Source organism: Vipera ursinii, assembly GCF_947247035.1.
Source record: "Vipera ursinii genome assembly, chromosome: 9".
NCBI lineage: Eukaryota > Metazoa > Chordata > Lepidosauria > Squamata > Viperidae > Vipera > Vipera ursinii.
This window is the reverse complement of record NC_139523.1, coordinates 3,236,764-3,262,900: the sequence shown is the minus strand read 5'-3', so window position 1 is coordinate 3,262,900 and position 26,137 is coordinate 3,236,764. Positions and strand designations below refer to the sequence as shown.

The window sequence follows — 26,137 nt, the reverse complement described above, 5'->3', positions numbered from 1 at the left end:
ATCTGATACATAAATATTCTCCCATTGATCCATTTGTATATTATAACCAACCTTTTTATCCCGTTTTCTCATAAATTCTTTCAGTTGTTCTTGATCTGTTTCCTATTACTACAAAAGTTTATAGATTTTAGCAATAGCATATTCATCAATAGTACAAAGTTCTGCTTCAATATTATATTGTTTGAAACTATAAAATATTTTATCCACATTAAACATTTTTTATAATCATACATCAGAAAACAGGTATATCCTTACCATGGTAAGCTAATCACTAACGTTTACTTACCAAAATGCTGTAGCTGCCAAAAAAGCCAAAGCAATCCTAGGCTGCACCAACAGACAGAGAGCATCCAGATCATGAGAAGTGATAGTACCGCTTTATGCCAGATTAGTGAGGCCAGATTTGGAATACTCTGTCCAGTTCTGGTGACCACAATGCAAAAAAGAAACTCAGAGACTAGAAGAAGTTCCGAGAAGACAACAAGAGGTCTGGAGGCTAAAACAGGGGTCCTCAACCTTGGCCACTTGTGGACTCAGCTTTGCTGGCTGAGGAATTCTGGGAGTTGAAGTCCACAAGTCTTAAAATGGCCAAGGTTGGAGACCCCTGGGCTAAACTATTCAATGAATAGCTAAGGTAATTAGGTATGTTGAGTCCAGGTTTTTAAGAAGAGACTATACAGCACCTATCTGAAATGGTACAGGGTCTCCTGTTTTAGCAGATGGTTGGACTAGAAGACCTGCAAGGTCCCTTCCAGCTTTATTCTGATTGATTGAATTAGTTTGTAAATGAATCTGGTTTCCCCATTCACTTTGCTTCTCAGGTCGCAAAAGGTGACCCCATGATACTGCAACCATCATAAATATGAACCAGGTTCCAAGTGTCTGATTTTCTTTCGTGTGACCATGGGGATGCTGCAGCGGTCATAAGTGTGAAAAAAAAATCACACATCACAAGGCAACTGGACTTTTATTTTTCTGAAGAAGCTTCTTGGATAAGAAGCGAAATGTCTTCAAGGTACAACAAAGTCCAGTTCCCTTTTGAAAAAGCACGATGGGACAACCATGATCTGGATGATGGAGAATCTCCATAGAGGCTCATAGGTCACTTTTTCAGTGCCATTGAAACTTCAGACCATCACTAAACGAATGGTTGTAAGTCAAGGACTACCTGTATTACAACAGTCTCTCATGTTAGAGCACTTATACAGCCAAGAGCATTTCTCCCTTTAGCAGAATTCAGCAGTTTTATGCAGGCTCTGTGACAATCTGCTGCATGGCAACTTACCATGGCCAACTCACCACAGGACAACTCGCTGTGGGACAAGAGTTACAATACGATCAAAGAAATGATGGAGTAGAATCATTAAAGAAAGGATGTAAGGCCCTGCCTCAATCAGTCCTCCCAAGAAAGCAGAACTCTTGAAACACTCATCGTTTCAAAAAGAAACTTTTATTGGGAGATGTTGACAGCAGGAATAGAAGGCAGGATCTGAGGGTTTCCCCAGAGAATCAATAGGTCAAAAGAATCAATAGTAACCCCACCCCAACTGTCCATCCGGACGGTTCAAATAGGCCAATCCGCAGGTGTGAAAATGCTGTAGGAACGGGGCGATAAGGCGCCTCTTCCAAGGTTGTTAGGTCTCTCTGCACCGCTTCTTCCGTGCTCAGAGATAAGGCAGATGGCCGGAGGCACATTCCATTCTTAGCCCAGTGGAGAAACATCAAAGAGGATAGAGCCAGGAACAGAGCAAAAGGAAGTACACATCTGCAACCCGAAGCTTCCCCACCCCCAAGGAGAATGGCAGAATCTGAAAAGAACAAGAAACCCTGTGCCTGTTCTGTTCCAGCCTACGACCGTCCCAGTTTACTTCAAGAACAACCCCTTTTTTCTTTTTAAATCAATAGGCTGGAAAAAAACCAACCCAAATTTATTTACAGTTCCAAATAATAAAGTCCTTCAAACAAAAAAGCAGCAGAATATTTTACTTAACAAAAATAAATGATTCAAACGTCAAACAAGAGTCAAACAGGAAGATTAGCAAGAACAGACCAGGATTTTCTTTGGATTTCTATAAACGGCTGCCTTCAGCAACCAGCACCGCCCACACCTTCCCCTTTTATTAACAGCCCCAAGGCGTGACTTCTCAACGCCTTCTCCTCCTTTTGCTGAGTTGCTTCATAGACTTCCTCTGGTCTGGTCTGCTCAACTGCTTTCTGCTTCTAGCGTCTCTAAACAGATTCAGCTGTGACTCCTCTGAGTCTGAACCCTCCTCCTCACACAGCTGATCCTCATAAGGAACACTACTGGAGGGGCCCAGCTCTTGCTCTGACTGAGAGTCCTGCAGTGCATCAGAGCCTCCCTCCAACACTGAAGGCTCTCCAAACCCCTCCTCATCATCATCAGATCCCTCAGACTCAGCTGCTGGGAGCACGGGCTGACACGGAATCACAACAGTGCCCATAGAAGGATCGGGTTCTGACAAAGGATGCAAAAGGAAGGACAGAATGAAATGTAAATGGCAAAAAATAAAAAAAAATGTTTTATTTATTTTAAATTGTTAAATTGTCCCATAGTGAGTTGTCCTGTGACAAGTTGGCCATGGCGAGTTATCCTGCAGCAAGTTGGCAGTGGCGAGTTGTCCCATTCCCTTCTCTGCGCTCATCAATTGACCTGTCATTGTTCCAAGCAACGTATGGAATCTTCCCAGGGGTTTTGCCTACAACCATGCAGCAAGGAATTGTTCCTAGCGCAGCAGGAACAGCAAGCAGCCCGTGACCTATTAAAGGAACAATTGCTCAGGGCAAAGACCGCATACAGGCAAAGAGCAGATGCTGCTAGGCAGTGATTTCAGGAGAGGACAAACTATGGCTTTCTATTAATCTCAGCCAAGCCATGAAAGTGTTTGGACTCTAAGCTTGTGGCCCCTTTCACCATCATGCAACCTGTGAACCCAGTAGCCTTTTACTTGCAGTTGCTGGATTTCAATGACGCTCCACCCTCTTTTTCATTGCTCCTTGCTGGTCAAGCAACCGCCTCCCAGTTCTCTGTGGTCCTGGTGTCCACCACCCTCACCTGTGATTACGGACGGGGGAGAGGAAGGAGTCTGAGATGGAGGAAGTTTTGCATTCAAGGAGGAGAGGAAATGGAATTTGGTGTTTGATACATGGAAAGCCTCCCCAGAGACAGAGCGTTTTGTGGGACAGCACAAGGCAGCTCCACACCACAAGATTTCATCGGCCTCTCCCGCTCCTCCACTTTTACCAGGTGCCTCCAAGCCCGAGGAGGCGTTTGGGAGTGGAGTGGGAGTTTGGTCACAGGAGAGCCAAGGGCAAGATGAAACCAAGGCTGGAATGTCCCGGTCTTCTGCCACAGGCATTCAGTTCCCAAGGGAAAGCGGGGCAGTTTTTTTGTAACCCTGTAGCTGTTTTGCAGGACGAGTCGCTGGACTTAGAAGGGTCGTCAGAAGTGTGAAAGTTCAACACTTGCGCCCTCGTCCCTGCCGTCCCTGCCCAACTCTCCTGAGAACTTGGGGAGGGGGTGGTGGAATGATTTTGAGGAGGGGAATAATGTGAGGTGCAGCTGGAGAAAGAGGGGAGATCTCAGCAGTTGCACCGTGGCTTCTTAGGGAGGAGGGGAAACACATTCCAGAGAGAGCTCCAGAATCAGAGCCTGCTCCATCCCCAGCTGGATGGGAGAAAGAAATTCAGGGTGGCCACACAGCCGAGTCTCTCAGGATACACCTAGTAACTTAATCTGGCAAGGTTCTGTCTATTAGAACGAGCAAATAAAGAACTGGGCTCAATTGGATTTTGCTTTTTAATCTTTGGATCTGGCAGTTGGATCTTGTATTTTTATGTATATATTTTTTGTTAACATCTGTGTTTCCTGATAACACACCAAATGCTCTTAATATAGCCATTAAAATTTCAAGTTTCTTTAAAGAATTGTCCAAACTCAAGATAGAGTCATTTGCAAAAGCTCTTAGTTTATAAGCTCCTTTTTAAATCTTTACTCCCACAATCCTCTTATGTGTCTATTCAGTATTTCAAGAACCAGAATATACAGGAGAGGAGACAATGGATGGCCTTGTCTTGTTGCTTTTTGTATCTTGCGTAGTTTTGTTAGACTTCCATTAACAATGATTTGTGCTTTCCGTGAAGTGTAAATCGATCTCACCCATTTAATAAAATTCTCTCCAAAGTCTTTCAATATCTTAAACAAAACAGCCCCATTCAAATTGTCAAAAGCCTTCTCTGCCTCCAAGAAGATCAATTCAGTTTGCTTTTCATTATGTTGCTCCACATATTGTCCCTTTATTGTCTTTTAGGTAAAAAGTCATTGTCAGAATCCATTTATAATCCATTTCTAGCCCCCTATCTGTGCAAACCTAAATCTCATCCCTTACTGGATTCTGCCATTCCCAAGGAGGGGAAGAGAAGACGTCAATTGGCCATCTCTATCCCTTAGACACAAGGGTTGTTTATTCAGCCTGCCTGGAGGCCATCATCAAAGACCAGGGAAAGAACCTTTGAACTGAGAAGAACGAAGAACAAAGAAAGGGGGGGATTCTGTTTTGTATCTCCGATTGGAATTTGAAGGGGAGGAAGCAAATGTTGTAAATGCATGGAAGATCCCTTTTCCCATGAAGGGTTCTGACACATGAAACTTGACTGATTCGGGACTGACCAAATGGACTGAGGGGAGGGGGTTTTACTCGGGGGCAGTTTAAAAGTATCAATCTGCGGCAGTTTCCAGATCCTGTCTAGATAGAATTCATCATGTTTTCTACCTGGTTTAATCTTTTTATAGCTTCAGAAATTTCCCTTATTGTTATAGGTCCATTTATAAATTGTCTCTGTTCTTTTATAATCCCTTGGTAAATTTTGTTTCTTTAGATCATGTATTTTACTTTATGCAAGTTAAAATAATATTGATAAAATATTTTATATGGACATATTGTACATTATTACTGAATATCCCTCTTATCATTTCAACATCATTCTCTTTTCTTTTTCTTTTCATGATTTATGTCCGAGTTACTTCCTTGGTTTATTTGCAAATTCAGTTTTATTGCTTTGCATAATTTATTTTACTTTCCATTTCACTTACTGTTAACATAGATAACTGTCATTGTAATAGCATAATCTATCGAGAAATGCTAATCTTCTGTGGGAATTTAATTCTTTTTTTTATTCAAAATAGCTTATATTCTCTCTTGACTCTTCTTTTTGAGTTCACTATTATATTGTATAAAATAGCCTCTGATAAAAGTTTTGCTTGCATCCCAAACCATTCTTAAATCGGTGCTTTTGCCCAAATTATCTTTAAAAAATTATTTTAATTTACATTCCTCCACTACTGCTTTATGTAACAGCATTTCATTCAATCTCTTATGTAAAGGAACTGGATTTCTTTTTATAAACCAAATTTATAGGATTAAAAGTCTTTAGTAATATCTCTGCTTTAGAAACCTTAGTAAACATGTTCTTTGAAATGCAAATCATATCTATTTTTGAAAAGGATCTATGTCCCTTTGGGAAGTAGGTCTACTCTCTTGAGTTGCCATTTTTCTGTTGCAAATATCAACCAGCCCAAACCTGTTCATTAAATTAAAAAAAAATTGACAATTTGTCTTGAATGATTTTACTCTTTTTTCTCACAAATTCTCCAATGTTTCTCAACCTGGGTCACTTTAAGATGTGTATGGACTTCAACTCCCAGAATTCCCCAGCAAAGCAAAGAATTCTGGGAGTTAAAGTCTACACATCTTAAAGCAGCCCACGCTGAGGAACACTGTTCTACCCAGTTATGGAAAATCACTCCATTCCGATCCCCTGTCAACACCAATACAAGTTCTGGTTTTAGTTGGGGATAATATATAAAACATCTTCCAGCTTTTTTTTTTATTCTGCTGAATAATTTTTTCACCCAAATTTTTATAAATCAAATGTTTTATATATTTTTTCTAATATGTGTCTCTTGTAGCCAGATTGTGTCTTGCTTCAATTTTTAAAAATAAGAATATTTTATCTTTTTTGAGGAGGAGTTGCTCCATTTATATTCATGTTAAGATATTTGTAATCCATAATCAAGCCAATTTTTTTTTAAAAAAAATCAATTCCAGTAACAGCTAGTACCATCCCTTCCAGTTTCTTTCTCTGATGGATTATTCTGTGTGGTCTCCTCTGAGTGCTCCATTTGAATCTCCTCCAGTCCTTCCTCGAATATAATTTGTCTCATCATCTGGACAGAAATCAATCTAAATCTCTGCTGTTTAAACGTAACAATCACTCTGAGATTCTGATAGAAATTTATTTAAGAACAATTACATTTGTATTATCAATCCTTATATTAAAATCCTGCTCCAAAATCTGATCCCTTGTCATCTTGCTTTTATTTTTTATTTTTAATTAAATTTCATAATATAAATACAAATGAAAATAAAGATTAGGGAAATGGGGAAGGGAAGTGACAAAAGCGTAGCCAAAAATCTCTTGGAACATTTCTTGTTTTTTTTCAAATCTTGAATTTATTCTATAAATACCATCAGTTTCTGCCTCTGCATCCTACTCTTCATTTGGATTTGGAAATCCAAAAAAAAATTGCCAAGACTTGAATAATCTTTTCTCCAATATCTTCACCAGAAGCCATCTCAAGGAAAATTCCTTCACTTTCACTTCCAGTAGAGCCACTTTGTCTGTCTTTCCGATCTCCGTCTGTGACTTCTATTTTACTCAGTATAATTTCCTTTGTCATTCGTTTGTTTTATCTCACCAGAAATTGGTTGTCCAGAGCTTTCCATCTTATTAACTTTTTGTTTTATTTCTTCTTTCATCTTTACAAGTCTTTCAGCTAGTGGTGGGATTCAAACAGGGGAACAACCGGTTCTCTGTGTGGATGCTACTTCCGGAAGTCCATTCTGGGCCTGGGTGACAAAAAAAATGAGCTACCGGTTCTGCCGGAAGTGGTGCGAACTGCCTGAATCCCACCACTTCTTTCAGCCACTCTTTTTTTTCAAAAGCTGTCAGTTTGGTATCATGCGCTGTGCTTCTAATTACAGTATTACTCATGAGCTCAAAGAATGTCTGCAGAAATTCTGGTGCAATTCCTTCTTGCGCATTGCTCTAACAATCCCCTCCTCCACTCCATTCTTGCAATTTTTCAAGTAGTCGCCATTATGAAAGAATCTCACTCAAGTAAACAGGTAAAAGCAATCTTCTCCCCCTTTCTTTTTTTCTTCCCTCCCTTCTTGTGCCTTTAATACTTTTATCTTCATTGGTACTTCAAAGTTGCAATCAATATTACAATCTACATCTCCATAGTTACAATCAACATTACAGTCTGTCTTATATTATGCTTTTGTTTTGTATCAGTCACTAAATGCGCTCTTTGACAATAAAAAGCATTTCCATGAGGACCCAATTCTTTTGTCTAATTTAATTTAGTACAATTTGGTCTAAAGTAGTTTCACTAAAAACAGTCTTTCAAAATAATTGTCCCGTTTAACTGTCAAAATCTTTCTTACTTTAATTCCTTGTTATGTTTTTTGTCAGGAGTTTGTAAGTCTTTAAAGTCATTTCTTTTTCATTTATTGCTTTCTAATCCAGAAAAAATGATAACTCACCAAGTGGAATATTTTCCTACCACTCAAAAAATCTCTTTACAGTTATAAATTGATTAAATCCAAAGGGATTAAGAAATGAAGTTCACTTGAATGTTTTGTCCGCATAGGCTACACCAAGGTTGTGAGTTTAAGTGGTTAGAGCTCAGAAGGTGAGCTGATTGGAAAAAAATCCATTTCTGCAGTTTACTCATGAGGAGCAGCTGTCCAGAGTACAAGTGGGCAACCTTACAAACTCTCCTTTATCCAGAGAGACTTTACCAGCCACCATTCAGCCTATGGCTGCTGTTTGTCTCACAATGTGGTCCCATTCCTTCACAAACGTCTAGACATAGATATGGACATAGAATCATAGGGCTGGAAGGGACCTTGGAGATCTTTTATTCCAACTCCCTGCTCGAGACAGGAGACTTTATTGCATTCCAGACATTATAATGGTGGTCGAATCTTTTCTTGAAAACCACCAGTGATGGAGCGCCCGCAACTCCAGGACACAAGCTGTTCCATTGATAATTGTTCCCAATGTGAGAAAAATTCTCATCACTTCTAGATTGGACCTCTCTTTTAGAAGTTTCCACCCATTACTTCTTCTCCTGCCCTTTCGTGCTCTGGAAAATAAGTCAGTCTCTTCTCTGTGACAACGTCTCAAGTACTGGAAGACAGCTATCATGTCCCTCCTAATCCTTCTCTTCCCATGTTCTGTAGTTCACCCAGATCCTCACTGGAAGCCAGGAGCCACCTTTTTCTGTTGTTTCTGTGCATTGCAAAATTGACATTAATCAGTACAGATTAATTCTGCTACTGTATTTGAGCTTCATGTTATGGCAGAATCATTTCCCAGGTGTACTCGGGGAAAGACAGTTCTTCATTGAAGAGCCTCACGTCCACACAGAAATACACACGGCATTGCTTCTTTAATGTTCTAGAGTCTCCCTCCCTCCCTCTCTCCCTCCCTCCCTCCCTCTCTCCTTCCCACGTCTCTCCATCATGACCTTTTCTTTCTATAGTCTGTTTTATCTAATTGTCAAAATCACACATTCATTTTTTTCCTATTTTACACGGTTTCCAGTCAGTAATAAATGTAGCTATTGTCTTTGCTCTGATCAGACAGGGCAGTCTGACCATCTCAGAAAGTTCTGTCATTTTCACCAACTCTTCCTCCATTGTGGATATTGCAAACCTTTCAATCTTTCTGTGTACAATAAGCTCACCGCAGTTATCATATGTAAAAAGAAAGTTCCATTTCCCCCCAACTATTTATCCAGCAGTCCCAGGAGGAAAAGTTCTGGTTTCAATTGTATATTAATCTTTAAAAACCTCTGAAGCAGTGTATGCATTTGAACCTAAAATCTAATTTTTTGCACACTCACTAAGAGTGATAAAATGACCTTTCTTCACGCTCACATTTCCAACCTAGATTTGAAGTACTTCTAAATACATTTTCTAGTATCATATACGAACAATACTTGATTTTATAAAAGTTTTCTTTAAGATTATAACTTAGTATAAATTTCAATCCTTTCCATCACTTATTTTTCCATTGCTCCCTCTGTATATTACAACCAAAATTTTAGCCCACTTTATCATACATTCTTTTGTTCTTCCATTTCAAATTTCAGTAACAATTTATACATTTTAGCAATCACATGAGACGTTAATAAGCTGGTTAATATTGGTAAATTGGAAGTGGTTCTCTTGATCCTGAACTGTGGCTATATGAACTATTGTTTGATTGTAATTTTGGTTTCTGGTACACCACTCAGGTTATTTTTGAGATGGGCATCCATATCAATTGTTTAAATAGATAATAAAAAGGAACTGACATGCTCAGTAAAAAAGGGTCCAGCTCTTCTTCTGCATATATAAAGATCAGTTGTCACAACTTCAGTTCTCTAAATAATAATAATAATGATGATGATGATGATAATGATGATGGAACGGATCTAGAGTTGATCTAGTCCAACCTCCTGCTTGGGCAGGAAACCCTATATCATTTCAGACAAATGGCTGTCCAGTCTCTTCTTAAAAACTTCCAGTGTTGGAGCATTCACAGCTTCTGGAGGCAGGTTGTTCCACTGGTTAATTGTTCTAACTGTCAGGAAATTTGTCCTTAGTTCTAGGTTGCTTCTGTCTTTGGTCAGTTTCCATCCGTTGCTTCTTGTCCTGCCTTCAGGTACTTTGGAGAATAGCTTGACTCCCTCTTCTTTGTGGCAGCCCCTGAGATATTGGAACACTGCTATCATGTCACCCCTAGTCCTTCTCTTTCTTAAACTAGACATACCCAATTCCAGCAACTCTTTGTTATATGTTTTAGCCTCCAGTCCCCTGATCATCTTTGTTGAATTAGCAATGCCATAGGTTTCAATGGAGGGGTTTGATTTAAAAAGAACGGTTGCTGGAATTGGATATGTCTAGTTAATGAAGAGAAGGACCAGGGGCCACATGATAGCAGTGTTCCAATATCTCAGGGGCTGCCACAAAGAAGAAGGAGTCAAGCTATTCTCCAAAACACCTGAAGGCAGGACAAGAAGCAACTCATGGAAACCAATGAAGGAGAGAAGCAACCTAGAACTAAGGAGAAATTTCTTGACAGTTAGAACAATTAATCAGTGGAACGACTTGCCTCCAGAAGCTGTGAAGGCACGAACACTGGAAGTTTTGAAGACTGGACAACCATTTGTATGAAATGTTGTAGGGTTTCCTGCCAGAGCAGGGGGTTGGACTAGATGACCTCCAAGGTTCCTTCCGACTTTGTTGTTGTTGTTGTTATTTATTATTATTCTTTTGAATAAAAATCAGTCACAGAAACGGATCCATGGCACGGCTGTCAAACCTGACTCGACTCCATAGTTTGGGGTTTCTCTGACTGGCAAGGCAGGTCAGGGGGCTTTGTATGGCTCAAAATGAAGCACCAAGGCTGAGTCATGCCTTCTGCATAGGCCTGATTTGCCTTCTTGGTCTAGTGATGCCTGAAGCCCATTTCTAAAGGCTTTCTCAAATCAACTCCCTTTGGAAATCTTTTTCCTCCATTTTTGTGGTATTCTGGAAACTTTTCAGTATCACAAATCATTTTGCTGAAGGATGTGTGTACTCAGTGGTGTTGCAACCCAGGGAAGCTGAGGGGATAACAGATATAGAGCCCTGGGCTACAACTCTGAAGATACACAACTCTTCTGATCTGCCTTTAATAGCAGGGAATGGAAATTGCATATATTTGGACCATAGCTGAACCCAAAGCCAGAGCTGTGGCTGTGTTCTTTTTGCGGTATTTGTGAAATGCTTGCTGTAATATAGACTTTGCATATAGCCTTATAATGATAAAAGAAAAATGACAATATATACGTACCTCCAGGATATTCAGATAGGAAGAGGGAAGCAACGCAGGTTGGGCTCTTCCCATGTCTTCAGAATTCGTTCTCCTGCATGCGACTCCTAACTAAACTAAGTTTTACAAGTATACCTGTCTGTAGAAGGATGAGGTTTGGGGTCTCGCCAGGAGCTGTTCAGGCAAAAGAGCAGAGCCAGCCTTAGCTGCTGCTCCAGAAGGCATCTGGCTGATGGCTTTCACCACCTGCCCTCTGGATTCCACCCTCCAGTCATTTCTTATGGTTTGTCTGTTTGTTTTTATGGAATAGCGGAATACAGCAGTAGTGTATAGAATTCACAAAAGCGGCATATAAACTATGTATCAAAATATAAACACCAATACAGCGAATTATTTTAAAAATGCACAATAAAAACGATGAATAAAATTCTGATTAAAATTAAGCCATGTATGATCTGGTACTAGAGTGGCTGAGCTTATGGACATTTAGCCATTGGACAGCACTGCCCTCCAGACGATGTGGTTCTTGAAGGGGTCCAGGAAGCCTTCGGAGGGGGCAGGGCATCAGTTTGCTATGGCGCTGCACCAGGATCACAACAAGCAGCGTCAAGGGATGGCTCAGGCCGTTGTTGTTTAAGCACCTTTGCATCATGTGATTCGTGCCAACTGCACAATGCACACATCCCTGAAAAGCTGTGAGCGGTACTGGTGATGGATGGAAACACAGTAACAGTGTGCAAACCACTAGGGAAAATGAAAATGTAAAGTAAGAATGAAAAGCTAACAGGTACAGAAAGAAGCACAGAAAAACGCATCATCTTAGTACTAAGAGCTAAATGAACTTGACGATTACTTGCTAGGTGAAGTGGACTAACACCTGGGAGTCTCCTGGGCTGCCTAGTCAGTAGCGCCATGTGGCTTCTGTAAGTCACAGCTGATGTCCCCCAGAGCAAATCTGGCTGACGGTCTTGATCCTTTTCTTCCCAGCTTGTGACCAGCTCGCCCTGGGCGTCGTAGCCATTTTTGGGCCTTCTCAGGGCTCATGCACCAACGCGGTCCAGTCCATCTGCAATGCGCTGGAGGTTCCTCACATACAGCTGCGGTGGAAGCATCACCCTTTGGACAATAAGGACACCTTCTATGTCAATCTCTACCCGGATTATGCCTCTCTCAGCCAAGCCATCTTGGACCTCGTCCAGTACCTGAAGTGGAGGTCGGCCACTGTTGTGTACGATGACAGCACAGGTAAGTTGGACCAGGGATGTGTCCCTTGTCAAAAATGTCCCCATCGACCCCAAATGCGGATGACGGCCTCCACGGAGGGGAACAAGTGTTGTGGTTGCCCACATTCAGGAGAATGGATTGGCCCGAACCTGTCGCCAGAGTCTCTTGCAGCTGCCTCCCGGGCTCTTCCTATGCAAGATACAATGGTGATAGTCCAGTTTCCACTGCTGTGGGCTGCCCTTATGCTCCAGCATCTCTTTCATGGGACAACCCTTAATTTTGTCTCCAGCTCATACAAGAGGTTCTGTCCTGTGATGGAGTCCCAGAGCAGAGCTTTTTCTGTAGGAACAGGAAAACAGATTCCGCCTGGCAGACTTTTCTTGGCTGCCTCCTCACTGAATGTGGGGTGGGGGCGGTTTCAAATTGCTTGTTTTAAATTGTCGTTTAAAATGTGCCATTGTGGCTCCAGTGGGGGCGGGGCTTCACATTGGGATGGTTGACAGGCTAAGAACTGACCTCTCACACACCCTGCTCATCCTATTCCCTCCCTCCCCGTCTTTTAGTTAGGGTCAAGTATTTATCTTTTTTATTATGTAATTCCTATTGTGTATAGGTTTTGTAAAATTTTATCTTCTTAATCACCCAGAGTTGCCTTGGGGTAAGATGGGCGGTCAATAAATTTAATAAATAAATAAATAAATTAGGAGTATAAATATATTAAAAAACATTAACATACTACTAAATAGTATTTCTAAGGGGACACAGTGGCTCAGTGGGTTAGGACGCTGAGCTTGTTGATCAGAAGGTCGGCAGTTTGGCGGGTTGAATCCCGAGTGCCGCGTAACAGAGTGAGTGCCTGTTACTCGTCCCAGCTTCTGCCAACCTAGCAGTTCTAAAGCACGTAAAAATGCAAGTAGAAAAATAGGGACCACTATGGTGGGAAGATCAGCGCACCGTGCGCCTTTGGCGTCTAGTCATGCCGGCCACTTGACCACGGAGACGTCCTCGGACAAGCGCTGGCTCTTCGGCTTTGAAACGGAGATGAGCACCGGCCCCTAGAGTTGGAAATGACTAGCACGCATGTGCGGGGGAACCTTTACCTTTACCTAAATAGTATTTCTAACTCACTTTGGAGTGGCTGCAAAACGAGTGCTACTAGAATAGTAAAGAATAATGGTGTCCTCTTCTAATCTGCTGAAACGTGTTCATTTCTTTTCGTGCGTCTCCGTGGTAATGTGTGCGGAGAGTCTCATTCATCCAGGTCATGGTTGTCTATGTTGCCATGAACTGAAGAAGCTTCTCGGATGAGAAGCAAAACCTCTTCAAGGAAAAACAAATTCCAGTTGCCTTTTGAAAAAAACACCTTTGGTTCTCCGTGGTAATGTTTCTCCTTGGCTGCAGTATGGAAAGGCTGTCCATGCCTTTTGTCTTTCTCCGAGCAGTCTGATGACCACCCTCAGATGAAGCTCTGCCCAGCCACTTTGACTGCTAGGCTGGGCTTCCTCCTTCAGATCTCAAACGGGAGGGTTCGATTCTGCTGTCTTTCCCCAGAGGAGAGAGAACAGAGCCAACAGCATGCAGACCGTTTTTTGCAGCAGAAGATGTCCACGGATTGCTTCTGGCCCTAGATGCCATGTAATCACTCTTATTCTTCTCAGCTTTCATTTCCTTAGCTTAAGCTTGCTGCTGCTCCTGCTGCTATTAATTGTAATTACAAAGCCTGCTCACCTATGTAGATTTCAGCAATGCTTTATCTGGGCCAGGTGTTTTTCTGAATTGTTTTGGGATGACACAGTAGCATAATTGCAACCGCAGATTGTTCTTCTGTACAATGGAATAAATTTCCCCTAATGAGCTTTTGTCTGAAATTTCAAATCCATTTGACATTGGGGAGATGGCTTTTTATGATACTCCCCAGGAAGGGTTTGCCCTGCATAATTCAGAGCTCCGGATTCACCAGCCTGGATCAGTCTGCGGCACACCAGGAATTCTCCAATGAAGTTATTCTGTCCTCGTGCGACCCTGTACTGCCTTGGCCTCTCTGGATGTCCTTGCTTGGGAAGCAGTGGCATGGGTCAGAATGCTGACACAACTCATGCCTCCTGTGTTGTGTTTGCCCTTGTCTTCCCTAAGGCCTTATCCGGCTACAGGAGTTGATAATGGCTCCATCCAGATACAACATCCGTTTGAAAATCCGCCAGTTGCCCCTCGACACAGAAGATTCCCGGCCTCTGCTCAAGGAAATGAAGCGGGGAAGAGAGTTCCGGATCATCTTTGACTGCACCCACACAATGGCTGCACATATCCTCAAGCAGGTAGGGTGTGTGTGTGTGTGTGTGTGTGTGTTACAAGGCCTTGCAGTTCTGATGGTACTTTTCATACCTTCACACAGTGATGAAGCACAAGTTTGTGACTGTAGTTCAGTCTTTCAGTTGCTAGCCATACTGGCCTCAGTTTGGAGCATACACGAGAAGTGCAATGAGGAGCCAGGTCTGGGAGCAGCTGTAACGTATATCTGTAGTTTCTGCTCCTGGTTTTTTCACCATGGAAATAGTTCTTGATAGTTCATTTTCCTTGCAGCTCCTCATGTACCTGAATGTGGCTATCGTGTCTCCTTTAAGTTGCCTTTGCGTCAGGGTGAGCATCTGAGGTTCCTTCAGCCTTTCCTTATCATGCGTGCCCCCAAATCCCTGAATTCTGTTCATTGCCCTCTTCTCAGTCCCTCCTATCCTGTCAATGTCCTTCTGGAAATGGGATACCCTGGACCAGGGGTTGGCAACCTTAAACACTCAAAGAGCCACTTGGACCCATTTCCCTGAGAAAAGAAAGCACTGGGAGCTGCAAAACGTGCGTGCACGAGGGAGAGAGCTTGATTGAAGAGTTTAATTTAAAAGAAATAGAGGCTGCTGTGCATGATTTCTCCCTCTCTCTCCCTCTCTCCGATCTTCTGCTCACCTGGCAAGCTGGCTTCACGCTGTTCTCCGACAAGCTGACACACATTCTTATTGGGCTGGCTCTCCTGCCCTTGGTCTGCCAGTCCTCTTCCCCCACTCAGTGTGAGGGTCTGTGTGTGTGTGTGTGTGTGTGTGTGTGTGTGTGTGTGTGTGTGTGAGAGAGAGAGAGAGAGAGAGAGAGAGAGAGAGAGAGAGAGATGCTTCCTGTGGAGATGCAGCAAAGGCAGGAGCCCCGCCCAATAAACTTGTCAGAGAACAGCGTGAGGCCACTCTCTTTTTTACACACACACACACACACACACACACAGAGAGAGAGAGAGAGAGAGAGAGAGAGAGAGAGAGAGAGAGAAGTGCAAGTGCCTCTCTGTCTCTGTCTGTCTCTCTCTGCAAATGGCGGAGGATGACTGGGAGCCTCAGGAGAAGGCTGAAAGAGCTGCATGCGGCACTAGAGCCGTGGGTTGCCGACCCGTGCCCTGGACCATTTGTGGCATTTCAGGCTTGGTCTCACCCAGTTGTCAGTTTATGACTTCCAATTCCAATCTTATGGCAATATTGGATGCAGAGCAGGGAACCTACAGAATCAGACCTAGGAATTTAGATTGCACCCTCTCCCAATGGGGCAGGGACTCAGTTGTGTACCACACAGTAAATGTGCTATTATCTTGCCCTTATAAGCTTCAGCTGAGTAGAAATGTACTGCTTTCGCCTGGCATTAAAAAGAAAGAATGGCCAAAGTTGCTTTCCTGAGCCACATGGGGGAAATAATTGGACATCCTACCCCTCCCCCCCATTCATGGAAGATATTGCAGGAGGAAAGCTGGATGAGTGGTTGATAGCCAAAAAAATCAGAAAGAGTTTGATTAAAGAAGATACATGGAGGATTACACTTAAGTGATTGAGGAACTTGATCGATTTTCATTGTTTTGCTTGTTCCCTCAGGAGTAATGGTATTTGTGAAAAAGATCATGGTATAGTTGTTGACTGCAAGCTGGACACAACCCAGCAGTGGGATGGTGCTGCAAAAAGGGCAAATGTAACCTTAAATTTCATCGACAGAAGCATCCTTTTCAGATTAAGGGAAAACGTTCCACTTTAGTCTGCTTTTGTCAGAATGCGTACCTAGGACTTGGGCTCAATGGTTAAAGAAGGTTTTGCAGAAATTGGGAGAGAGGCAGAGAAGGGGATGATTAGGAGAATACAAGCTAAGTCCAATGAAGAGAAACTGAAGGAAGGAAAAAATGTCCAAGTGGGGGAATGGGCCAGGCCTATGACAGCTCACCATGGGACAAGAGTTACACTAAACTCAAAGAAATAGTCGAATAGACTCATTAAAGAAACGATGCCAAAGTAGGGACAAAATAAAATGAGAATGACAAAAATTAAAATATTTTCCCCATTGTTTTAAATAATTAAATTGAATTGTTGAATTGTGCCGCAGTGAGTTGTCCTGTGGCGAGTTGGATGTTGTCCCCATTCCAGGATGGGCCTGTTCCCTCTTGCTTGAGGGACAGATTGGCAGATGCTCATTGAATTTGAGAGAATGTCTTAACAGTCAGACCAATTTGACAGCAACATTGACTGCCCGGGGGGGGGGCTTTCCTTTCTTGGAGGTGTTGAGGTGGAAACTGGTCTCTAGACTCTAGACTGGGAGGCTTGAACTGGGATTCCTGCCCCAAGCAGAGCTTGGTTGGGCTTGGCTGCTCTCCGTAGCTCTTCCCCTAGGAAATGAGTCCACCCAGTGCTGGTGGCCTCATTCCCAGCATCCCATTCCCAGCTGCATATTGATTTATTTCCCAATTTCTTTGACCCAGGAAATGTTTCTAACAAGACTGGAAGATGGGCGATGGCAACTGGACTTATTTTCTGGTTGGTTTGAAATGTTTTGCCGTTTGTCCAAGTAGCTTCTTCGGCCTGAGCAAGTTGGTTAGGGGGTATCTAGTAGGCAGAGAGTTGTTGGAACGTAGCAACTCCTAAAATTCTAATACTAAAAATTCTAATCCTAAAACTGGAAAACCCTTTCCTCAATAGAGGTGGAGACTTCATACACAATCTGTCCCTCGATTTTTTTTATGCTGCTCTCTCTTCAGTCCCCAGGACGATTAAGACCACTTCGCAGGTTCACCAGGATTTTAGGAGTTGGTACATTCCAGTGAGTCCAGTTGCCATGACGCAACTTCCAGTCAACTGAGAATCTTCATTGACATTTCTAACTAGAGTTTCCTCACTTTGATGAAGAAGGGACCTCGGATTATTTCTTAATTAGCTGTGCTGTACACGATAAACCAAATCTGGCTGCAACCACCCCATCTCAGTGTTGTTCTCATAAACCTTCGTCTTTTGATCCAGTTTGGCTCTTAATCCCTTTGTAGTTGTCAAGATGGCAGCCGTAATGGTGCAATCAAACCTCTGGGAGATGTTTCATATTGCAAGAGCGGTCCTCAGGCCTAACAAACGTGGACTCTTGACCAGCATTGGTCCTCCTAACAAAAGGGATGTTCTCAGCTCTCAGGGACTGCTTGTCCATCGGCAACGTGGTCCTTTCTGATCAGAGCTTTGGGTCCTTTGGGTCCAATTTCTCAGGTGGTCTTTTAACCTCCCTCTCTGCATTTTCCCAGGCCATGGCGATGGGCATGATGACAGAATACTACCACTTCATCTTCACCACACTGGTAACGTATCTTGACTCATTTATCAGCCTTGCCTTCCACAAACCGAGTGTGATCACCCTCAGTCTCTGAGGAAGCCAGCCTAATCAGGGCCAGAAAGAGGAAGATGTTCTTGAGCGACAAAGAAATGAGGATTGTGCACACAATATTTTTGTGAATGAGTTTAGGCATTCCAAAAACAAATGTGCTGAAGTGGATCTTGGGTTCAGATTTATATCTGGCCAACAGAGTAAACTTAAATATTGAATATATTCTCCATGGACAAGCCAAACACAATTTTGGGGGTGCATTTTTGAGCTTACAATGCTTAGCTTATGTGTGACTATATACTGTATATGAAAAAAAGAAATCTAGAATACATTTTCCCATCAGAACCGCAATATCCACTGAAAAGACTTTGGTGCAGTTTTTAGTCCTTGACGTATGACAACAATCAGGTCCACAATTTCAGTCGCTAAGCAATGCGGTTCTTACACATAATCAGAGCCAACTTTACGACCAGTTTTATCACAGACTGAGCAAATGTAATGGGATGTGCAGATAACCTTGGGGGATGAGGGAAGAGATGCTAGCTGGGAAACAAAGAAGAGAGGGGGGAGTCCCTGTCACCTAACGGTCAGAGGAAGAAACTTAGAAGCATCAAGCAGTTAAAAGTGGAGGGGGGTGCGGTTTGTGCCTTCAGACTTGCTAGATTCTGTGGTAATGTAGCTGTCAGGCGCAGGAAACCAGGAGCCAGGATAGAGTTCAAATGCACACGTGATTTTTATACACAAGAATCTGATCCACTAACAGTTAAGTCAAATTGGCACCTGATAATAGTCATCAGTCTTCAAAAGGGGCTGGACTTAGGTCTCTTTTGGGGTCACAGAGATTTTAAACTCATGATGCGCTCGACCTCCACCCCCCACCCCCACCCCCTTGGGCTCAGCCTGGTCATCTCCTACATCAGTCTCGCCATAAAATAAAATCAGTTCATCTGGTCGTGTCTCCTGTCTGGTTTACCTGGGAGGGTTGACAGGACATCCCATGGTCCTTAAACAAATCGCATGGTTGTTAAGCAAATCCAGCTTTGACTTTACTTGGCTGGGGAGGTCACAAATCATGATCCTGTAGCGTAGCCAGAAGACGCTGCAACTGTCACAGGTGCAAGTCAGTTGCCGAGCGCCTGAATTGCGATTTTAGCTGACCAGGGGATGGTGCGATGCTCATAATTTCAAGGACAGGCTGTCAGCGTCTTTTTCCAAGGTTGTTTTAACTGACTTTAGACCGTTATTAAATGAATGGCTGTAAGTTGAGGATTTCCTGTATTGTAGCTGGAGTTACTGCCTCCCTTCGGTGCTTTGCTGCAAGGAGGCTTCCCTAGTCTGGGTCAAGGAAAGGAAAATAGCTTGGGAAGAGACACAGAGGGATCTCTCAGAGACAATGGGATGGCCCCTTGGTTGAAGAAATGCACCTCTTTTGGCCACCTGGGAAATAAATCTAAAGGGGGGGGGGAAATCCCCTCGGTTTCTCTTGTTGTCCCACTGTGTCACTTCCAGCCCCCGTCACCTCAGCTGGGGTCTGCTGGGGCCTGCCTTTATCTCCAGAGCAAAACGTGTCCATGGAAACAACACATTTAATTTTTAAAATTACATCCTCCCCCCCTCCCCCCATGCCCAGCCCTGCCATTAAAGTGATATTTTGCTATTGTTATCTTTCCGGAGCAGCTTTTGCAATTCTCTGATAGCCTCAGAGCTGGAACCTTGTTTCTGAAGTCAAACCTGAAGATAAGGAAGACAGTGTCTCTGGGCAGCCAAAAATGATGAAAATAAAAGACCAGATAAACCATTGTAACAAGGCCCGTTTTCCTGAAATGTGAGCTGACGAGATGTAGGTCCTGCTCACAGGCACTCAGGCTTCAGATTACTGCAGTGCTCTCCCCCTGGGGCTGCCCTCGGAGAATATTCAGAAGCTGCAGCTGGTGCAAAGCACAGCACCAGGCCCACTGGTGGTGCCCGTCATCCAGCACGTGTGGTGTCACTGCTCTGCAAACTGCATTGGCTTCCTATGTGAAGTTGGGTCCACTCAAGGTGCTGGGAACCAATCTATGAAACCTTTCGCAGCTTGAGCCAGATGACCTCTGGGACTTTCCCTCCCTGCTGGTATCTACCTGGCCCAGGGGTAGGCAACCTCGGCTCTTTTATGACTCATGGACTTCAACTCCCAGAATTCCTGAGTCAGCTCCTGGCCCATTAGCTTGAACAGGAGAGGCAAGTCTCGTCTGTGAAGAACCATCTGACAGGATCCAGGAAGAGAGGAGGTTTTTGACCATGAGGCCAGCCTGTCGACCCTCATCCCCCTGGAGATCAGACTGCTACTGAACATGATGGCTTTTTGCAAGTCATTTAAAATCAAGTTGGGCGGTTGAACCTGATAGTTTTAAAGCTATGCTGCAAAAAAATTAGATCAGGGTGTGCTATGTGAAATATATCAGCAGCATCAAAAACAAAGCCAAAAGCAGAACTGGGTAGAGTGGAAATGAGGGGATCGAAGAAGCAACTGAATGAGGCATTCCCTGGCTATACCTCACAAGAACGATGGAAATCTGAGGATTCACCCAGACTGCAAAGAATTAAGCAAATATAGTCAACTAGAGTCTTATAATAGCCTGATATTCTTAGCAGAATCTCCATAGACATTCTTAGCCGAACTTTCAGGTACAAAGTTGAATGAATCAGCTAAATTTTGATATATACTAATGGATGAAAAAAGTACAGCTACCAGTAGGTATTTTTAATACCTTAGATCAACTTTTAATGCAGGCGGGCAGTGTGGGTTGTGTTCTGGGACTGAAGTGTTTCTTTGCACCACACAATTGATGAAAGGCACTCCGGGAATCAGGATATACACAAAGGGCACTCCTGTGTGACGCTGATGAAAGCTGATTTAAAGAAACTGAATTAGAAACAGGTTCTCCAATATTAAAGTACAAGAAGTATAATATTTTGTAGGAATATTAATTAAAGATGGCATTAAATCAGACAAGGTGAAAGTAAAGGCAGTTGCACTTATGCCAAAACTGACATGCTAGAAACAAGCCCAGAGGTTCGTGGGAAAGGTAAATAATGTCTCAAAATTCAAGAATAGCTTGAGTGCTGTTTTATTCCAGGAAAAAAGATGCTGCAACAAGACACTCGTTTCAGGAAACTACGGTCAGATTGGGGGAAAAAATCCGATATGTTGGAACGCTGCTTGGATTCAAATATTTTAATTTCTTTCTATATGGAAGAAAGTTGGTCATGTAACCAATCATGAACCCTTGATCATCATCCTACAGAGAGAAGTAATTTATATTCAGAATAATGGGTTGAACTGTGATCCTAAAATCTAGGTAAATAGCATAAAGCAGAACCACCCAGTGGGCCGCCACATCTGGCAACAAATCACACAGGCCACTAAAGCAGGTGAAGTTCTTCAGGCAGTTTGTCAGGTGATTTGAGGGTCTGCTGGGGATGGTGGATGTTTCACTCTCCTCTTGTCTGACCTGTCTGAATATAAAGGCTTTTTTGTCAACATCACCAGAAGATCATACCTCCCTCATTACAGCCTACAAATTTAGCTTGCCTATAAGATGTTAACATAGGGACTGAGAAGTCCAGTGATGTGCCAGAGACATTCTGCACCAGCTTATCATAGACGCTAATAAGATTTAAGTGTGAATTTCAAGGTATAAGGTTTATCAGATGTGCCATCCTAGCTACCAATCCTTCAAAGAGGAGGAGGAAAAGGTAGACACTGAGTTGTTCACACAACATCATAAATACTATGTTAGGATAAAGGGTTATTATTCAAAAGAAACTCAACTAGAGGGTTTGTTAGTGTAAGCAACTATTCAACACCTCAAAACTGAGATTGCTAGTCCATTGTTCAAAAATGTCCTTCATTATGTTCAGTGTTAGGATATTTTGCTTCATTCTGTATTTGTAATTCAAATTCATGTGTTCTTCTCCTTTAATTGCAGTCTTTAAAATGAAGGACCTTGCTGGGTCCTTCAACAGGCTTTGCAAAGAGCCACTTGTTTTTATTTTTATTTTATTTTAATTCCCATTTATATCCCGCCCTTCTCCGAAGACTCAGGGCAGCTTACAATTTAAAGCACAAATCAATGTGCTTAGCAATAGCCTTCATTCTATGTATATGCCTGCTTATTAGGGCTTTCGCCCCCCCCCCAAGCGGCTTTATTACAAAGTCAGCTTATTGCCCCCAACAATCTGGGTCCTCATTTTACCTACCTCGGAAGGATGGAAGGCTGAGTCAACCTTGAGCCTGGTGGGACTCAAACCTGCACTAACTTGTCCACACAGAGCAGTGGGAAGGCAGGCAGGCAGGCAAGGCGAGTGTATATCTGAACCCTAATTGTACTGAAAATACTGGGGATTAAGCATCTAATGAAGCATTTAACTTCTATTGATTCTTTTTAAACAAAACCTGATGTGCATAATTATGGTTTAAGAATGAAAGTTTGTCCCAGATAGTTGTATGCATGTATAATTATTTGCTTTCTGTTGCATTTGGGGCACAAAATTGCAGTATCCCACAGTCAAAGCCAAAGCAAATTTTGGGTTGTAGCTGATGCATCTTATTTAGGAAGGACTTTGGAATTATTTTAATTTTTCACAATCGTGCAGCTCTCCATGTAGTAAACCATTACAAATCCATTATATAAATACTAAATGAAAATAGAATACAAGAGCTAAAACCAACAATCCACAACCTTCCAGAAGCAATATTATTTCGCTATGTACCATATCAGCAATATTAGAAGCAAGATGAAGTTAAATGGGAGAAAACACCTTTAAGCATTCTTTCACCACACACTGAAGAGGGATATCAAGATACCTCTCCTGTCTTCTGCTTGCTGAGTAAAGGGCCAGATTTTCTAAGCTTTTATTATAAAAACATAGGTAAAGGTAAAGGTTCCCCCACACATGCGTGCTAGTCATTTCCCACTCTAGGGGCTGGTGCTCATCTCCATTTCAAAGCCAAAGAGCCAGCGCTTGTCCGAAGACGTCTCCGTGGTCGTGTGGCTGGCATGACTAGACTCCAAAGGTGCACAGAACGCTGTTACCTTCCCACCGGAGTGGTCCCTATTTTTCTACTTGCATTTTTACGTGCTTTCGAACTGCTAGGTTGGCAGAAGCTGGGACAAGTAACAGGCACTCACTCTGTTACGCGGCACTCGGGATTCGACCCGCCAAACTGCCGACCTTCTGATCAACAAGCTCAGCGTCCTAACCCACTGAGCCACCGCATCCCTTATAAAAACATATCTACCAGCTAAAAGGAAGGTCCTTGCACAGAGTACCTTTTCCATTAGTCTTTCATCCCAAGGCCACCATATTGCTTGAGGATTTCAGCTTATCAATTTACATTGTATTTTTGTGGCAAAAGCATTGTCTGGATTCCTAAATGGGAGGGGCTGCTTTCCAGAGGACAAAGAGGAAGCAGAGCTTGGAATGTCTGGTAGGGGGGAAGAGGGTGAAGGCAGCCCCTCCCTAGCACTTCACAGAGGATATCTATTGGTATGCAAACAGTTCACTTGAGTCTGGCAAGATTCTGTCTATAGGTGAAGAACAATAAGGGAAACAGCTCAGAAGTAGCCCCACGGGTCGTTCTTGGGGCCTGACAGTTTTAGAGCAGATTGCTGAGATTGTGATGCCAAGGTGATCTTTCTTTATTCGTGTCAAAAGCACCTTCAGATTATAGACCTATAACATTCAACAATGAGCCAGTTTTAAAACAATGCCAAGACGATGAAAAAAGGCAGTCCTGTTTGAGGTGGTGGTTGATTCTGGCCTCACAAAATTAGAGAAACTCTTCCTTATTGGTGCTGAAGTAAACCGTGCATTTTAATGTATGTCAACATAGTGCAGCTTTTTAAAGGAAATTGTTTCATTGATTTACCCACTAGCTATTTCTCACTTTAAATGACTAGCTTGGCAAATGACTGTGCCACCCTCTGCCTGGCAGTGTGTTGCTCTGACTGTTTCCAAGAGGAAAGCCAGGGCAACCCTTTGGGAATTCCCAGGAGTCTGGGAGCAGAGCTGCGAGATTTGAAGTTGGGACCGAAGACAGCAGCAGCTTTTGGTAGGCTGAGAAAGAAAAGGGCAGGATAAATGAGGTCATAAAATACAACATGAACTTTTGGTTCATGCCTTTTAGTCAACGAATGTATTTAACGGGGTTAAGGTTTTAAATCATGCCACATAAAGGAAGAAAAGTGGTAGGGATGTTATTATATGTAAATAAAGGATGTAATAAAAAGATTTTTTTAAATGGTAAAGAAGCGAGAGGCGCATAATGAGCGTTCCACTGAATGTTAACCCCCACCCCACCCCAAATCCCCTTGTGGCTGTCACATGATGACACCTTTCTGAAAATGATAGCTTGTAATTATTAATTACTTTAATTACTGATGGTAATCAAGATCTTGATTTTATATTTGTTTATCATATTTATATTGCCGCCTGTCTCAGACCATGATTCTGGGTGGCTTACAGTTAAAAAAACCCTATAAAATAGTAATATAAAAAAACAATTAAAACAATAATATACGATTAAAAGGCAAGGAGAGAGCGAGCGTCAGACCTTACAGGCAATGCAGTCATCTCATTAACTCACCAGTCCCTCGAGACCCCAGTGCCTGATGACACAACCATGTCTTGAGAGGTTTACAGAAAATTAAAAGCACCTATAAAATATGGAACTTGGAGTATGTAACATATGAGTTTATACAACACAGTTATTTACAAATAACACAATAACCAGCTCCCGTTCTTTTGTAACTGGCTTGGGATACCTGTTGGGCAAAAGTGAGCAGATGCAAAATCCCACGTGATGGCTTCTGCCAGATTCATAGTCAGTTTGCAGTACAGTGACCCAGTGGATTTCTATTTCATCTGGCAATTTGCAACTTCATTTTTTGATTCTTTGAATTGTCAGGAAGAAGGAGATTAGTTTCTACTCTCCTGGTTCTTTGCTCGAGTGACTCAGTCTGGTTATCCAAGCCTGAGCAGGGGGTTGGGCTAGAAGACCTCCAGGGTCCCTTCCAACTCTGTTATTCTGTTCTGTTCTGTTCTACTCTATTATTTATTTTCTATTCTATTCTTTTTTAATATATATATATATTATTGAATTTTAACATACACCTTAATATTTGGTAAACAGTGTGTTCTCTGGGTTAGTGTTTAATTAACTACTAATAATTAATTTCTAGGGACACGGTGGCTCAGTGGGTTAGGTCGCTGAGCTTGTCGATCAGATGGTCGGCAGTTTGGCGGGTCGAATCCCGAGTGCCGCATACCAGAGTGAGCGCCTGTTACTCGTCCCAGCTTCTTTACCTTTACCTTTACCTTAATTAATTTCTATAATTCTATAGTCCATATAGTAGCTTTACTTGATTTCCTCTACTTCCAATAATATTCTCTTTTGCCAACCTTAAATTAATACAGTTCTTATTTAAATAAATGACAATTAAATATAGACATTTTTCTCATGTTTCTGGAAATAATAGCCAGATCAATATAAAGTTTCTTTTCACTGATCATCTTGATTGCCTCGTCATAAATCCTGTTTGTATTCTTATTTAAATTTGTTTTCCCCACAATATTCAAAACATTCTTACTGGTTAAGATTTTCTCAAAATTAGTTACACCTAAGTATTTAAGTCTTTTTTTCACATACAAGCCATCACATTTTTACATTTCTCACATCTTAAAGAAAAATAAGAAAGAAAAAAAAGACAAAACAGGGAAAAAAATCTGTTATATAAACCATCCCAACATTTTTTATATTTCTCATGTCAAAAAACCAAACACAAAAGAAAAAAGAAGGCATACTTTATCACTTTAAGGGTTCATCCCTCCTTTTTAAAAAAAACAAAAACAAGTTTTATTAATTTTCCAATTTTACATCAAAATGTCAAGATATTTAGAAAGCAACGTGGTGATTGGGTCATTAATAGTCCAATAACAAAATCATTTGTACATATCTCAGGTTAGATTCTGTTGCTTTTTGGATTGTAAGTTCATCAGTTGAAATCAGGGCTTCATTTTGTAAATTTAAGCTGGCACCTTTGTCTTTCAGTCTGGAGTTCAATAACTCAGTAGCTTTAAGGATTTTTTTCAAGTATAAATTTATAGTTAAGTTCTGGGTAGTATTCCTCCATTTCTAAGGTGTTTACAGATAGTTCTTTGGTGGAGGCTATTTTTAATAAAAGTCAGTGACCGTCCACCTCCACAGTTCCTGGGAGTTGTTTTCACCACCAGCTGTTTCAAATTCTTATCTTTTTTTGATAGTGCCAAGGAC

The 26,137-nt window shown here is 42.1% G+C and overlaps 1 protein-coding gene across 1 annotated transcript in view; it reads left to right on the top strand.

Annotated features, from left to right (window-relative positions):
• GRIK3 (glutamate ionotropic receptor kainate type subunit 3) overlaps window positions 1-26,137 on the top strand; it is a gene marked incomplete at its 5' end in the record, with an annotated part of 230,445 nt that overhangs the window by 122,600 nt on the left and 81,708 nt on the right. Inside the window, 3 exons of the mRNA XM_083369037.1 lie at window positions 11,935-12,192; window positions 14,305-14,486; window positions 17,741-17,794. Coding sequence (XP_083225163.1) covers window positions 11,935-12,192; window positions 14,305-14,486; window positions 17,741-17,794 — 494 coding nt within the window. The remainder of the gene's footprint in view (window positions 1-11,934; window positions 12,193-14,304; window positions 14,487-17,740; window positions 17,795-26,137) is intronic.